This window comes from Bison bison, unplaced genomic scaffold (genome assembly GCF_000754665.1).
Source record: "Bison bison bison isolate TAMUID 2011002044 unplaced genomic scaffold, Bison_UMD1.0 scf7180017850705, whole genome shotgun sequence".
In the NCBI taxonomy this organism is placed as follows: Eukaryota; Metazoa; Chordata; class Mammalia; order Artiodactyla; family Bovidae; genus Bison; species Bison bison.
In genome coordinates, this window is record NW_011481278.1 from 4,149 (window position 1) to 7,201 (window position 3,053).

A 3,053-nucleotide genomic window follows, 5' to 3' on the forward strand; every position below is an offset into this window, starting at 1 on the left:
GGAGTCTAGTGCCATGGGAGAGAGGGAAAGGTCCTGGTGCTGTAAGGGATGGTTGTTCTGGGAAGAACTGGCCTCAGTGCCCTGAGGGGCTGATAGGTAGGGATATGCTGTTTGGAATGCCCCATACTTCACTTGTCCTCGATTCTTGAAAGGGATCTGGACATTTTGAGAGCCTTGCTTGTGGGGACCCCAGGCAGCCCGTTTTTACTCAGTGAAATTGGTCATAATACCAAGCCCTCTTCCCTTGGGAAAAAGGGAAGAAGGCAGTCCCCTGCCCCCTATTCAGGCCAAGAGGATAGACAGCACCTCTGATAGAAGACTGAAAAGTGTTTAGTGTGTGACGAGGCCAGCCAGGGTGAGGAAGCCGACTTCATCCTGAGGGCACGGAGAGCCATGGAACACACAGGAACAAGAGATGGACTGGGTCAGCACTGTGGCATCGCCTGGAGTCATAGTTGGACTGAAAGGGGAGAGGTGGAGGCAGCAGGGAGATGTTCGAGGCTGGCTGTGGTCAAAGGTAGAACTGGAGAAGGTGGGACAGGGGCTGAGTGGCTGGACTCATTTGGGATGCAGCAGGCACTAGGTCTTTTTTTTTTTCCAACGTTTTATATTTATTACTGGGTCTCAGACTGATAGTGAGGAAATAACATCATGAGCCAAGCATTACAGTAGTGATGTTTTCATTGTGATTTGGCTGCTTAAAAAAGTGGTCTTAACATGTGAGGCACAGGTCTTAAGAGTGATTAAAAAGGCACAAGAAGGGCAACAGGGTCTCTGGGGCTCAGAGGGTTGGTTCCCTCCTCATGAGGGTAGGGGGCACGTTCCTGCCAAATCATTTCCCTCCATGCTTCCCTCTCAGGCTCAGCTACTAGAACTCCGGACAAACAACTACCAGCTTTCAGATGAACTACGCAAGAATGGTGTTGGTGAGCCAAGAGGGTCTCATTAGATGGGGGTGGCTCTGGGGGACAGAGGCCAAGGGGGAAAATACCTCAGAGGCCTGGCAGGAAGACCTTTCAGCTCCTTACCACTGACTGAAGCTGAGACTCCCTGATTTCCCCACACCAGAACTCACCAGTCTTCGACAGAAGGTTGCCTACCTGGATAAGGAGTTCAGCAAAGCTCAGAAGGTACTTCCCTCCACCTACTCACTCACCCAAGTTTCCCTGTAGCCATCTGACTCATTCATTTGTCCAGTGAGCACCTGCAGTGAACCAGCATGTAACCTAATGTTACATGTTGTCATCAGTCATTCAGAAATTTCTCGTGGAAATCTCCTTTGTTTGGTAATTTTATCTAATTTTGTTTAATTTATTGATTAATTTTAGTTTACTCTTACTTCATTTTTAATTTCAACTACTTATTCAAAATAATCAAATTATCAGTAAGTCACCTTGACTCTGCCTTCTGTCCCCTACTCACATTCCTGCCTTGTGCTCCTATTCCCCACCCCGTCCTGGTCCTGTTGGTAAAGTGAGACTAAACCTACCTCTCAGATCCTTTGAAGGTGAGATAGCATATAACCTGTCATGGCCGCTTAAGGCATTCAAGGCCCTCCTTTGTCTCTTTCTTAACTGCTCTGTCCCCAAGCATAGCACAATTATACATAGTATGTGCTCCACAAACATTTGCTAGATGAAGGAATACAGAATGCAGAAAGTCTGGCAGTCAGAAAGCTGGGCTTCTCTCTCTTTGATGGGGTGCTGATTTCCCAAACTGGCAGTGTCCTCAGCTGCCCAGAAGAGGAACAGCAGTTTCCATGGTTCTTTGGAGGGATCCACATAGACATGTTTGGACAGATGTAGCAATGAAGCCATAATTTCTGAGCCCAGAGATCCAGCCTGTGAAGGGTTAAATACTATGACCCGTGAAAAGCTCAAGAGCTTAAAGGAAAGGGTGTAAGCAGGGTGCTCCATACTCACTCCATTCCTTTGAGCTATAAATTGTTGTGTGAGTTCTGTGGTTATAGACACCCCCATCCCTCAACCCCTGTTATCATTGTGTCCCCTTGACATTTGCCACAATCTCTCCATACCCTAGTGAGGGAGTCCATCTCTGTTCACCTTATCTCTCTTCCCATGCCCCTCACCTTTAGGCACTGAGCAAGAGCAAGAAAGCTCAGGTAAGGGGACCCCTGGCGGGTAAATGTGTCTGGTAGACTGCCTTAGAGGGGATGTTTCGGTATGCTGGGATCTCCTTGCACTGGCCTTTCTTTCTCTGTGTGTGCACTTGCATCTGTGACTACCTCCCAACCATGTGCTTTTGTGTCTGTCTTTTGTGTTCCTGTTTTGTCTCTCTGTGTGTCTTTCTCCCTTTTTCTTTATCCTCCTCTCTGAGCCTCTCTCTGTCTCTGTCTTCCTGTTCTTCTTGGATTCTTGTTTCTCTCCCCAACCTTCTCTTTGTCTTTCCCTCACCTGTTCCTGTCTCTGCCATTGTTTCATTTCTTCTTTCCCTTTCTTTGTCTCTCTTGACTCCTTTTTCCTCACTCCCCTGTTCCTCTCTCTTCCTGGTTCATTTCTTTCCCTGACCCCCTCTCTCTGTTCCATTCTCCCTCTGTTGATCTCTTTGTTCCTATCTCTCCACCATCCTACCTTTTCTTTTTCTCTCTCTCCCCCTCCCCATCCCTCTCTCCTTTCTCTCTAACCTCCTTTCCCCATATCTGTTTTCTTTCTCTCCAATTTCTATATACCCCTCTTTTCCTCTCATTCACTCCCATGTCTTTCTCTCCCTCCCTATCTCCTCTTTTATTCCTCCTTATATCTCTCTTTCCCCTTGTATCTCCTGATTTCACCCATCTCATTCTCTGTACCCTGTGTTCTCCCCTCAATGTCATTTTCTCCATTTCTGTTTCTTTGCCCTATTGCTCCATCCTTTCTACCCCTGTTGGAGACCTGGCTTACATCTGCCACTGCAGGAAGTCGAGGGGCTGCTGAGTGAAAATGAGATGCTTCAGGCAAAGCTGCATAGCCAGGAGGAGGACTTCCGCTTGCAGAACAGCACGCTTATGGCCGAGTTCAGCAAGGTGCTGGTGCCCTGGATAATTGAGGGGGGGT

The 3,053-nt window shown here is 47.8% G+C and overlaps 1 protein-coding gene across 1 annotated transcript in view; it reads left to right on the forward strand.

Annotated features, from left to right (window-relative positions):
• Positions 1-6: 6 nt before the first annotated feature.
• The window catches only part of GRIPAP1 (GRIP1 associated protein 1), a gene marked incomplete at its 3' end in the record, with an annotated part of 12,037 nt that continues 8,990 nt past the window's right edge, over positions 7-3,053 (forward strand). Inside the window, exons 1-4 of the mRNA XM_010849040.1 lie at positions 7-926; positions 1,069-1,130; positions 2,096-2,122; positions 2,915-3,051. Of these exons, the coding sequence (XP_010847342.1) occupies positions 845-926; positions 1,069-1,130; positions 2,096-2,122; positions 2,915-3,051 (308 nt within the window). The remainder of the gene's footprint in view (positions 927-1,068; positions 1,131-2,095; positions 2,123-2,914; positions 3,052-3,053) is intronic.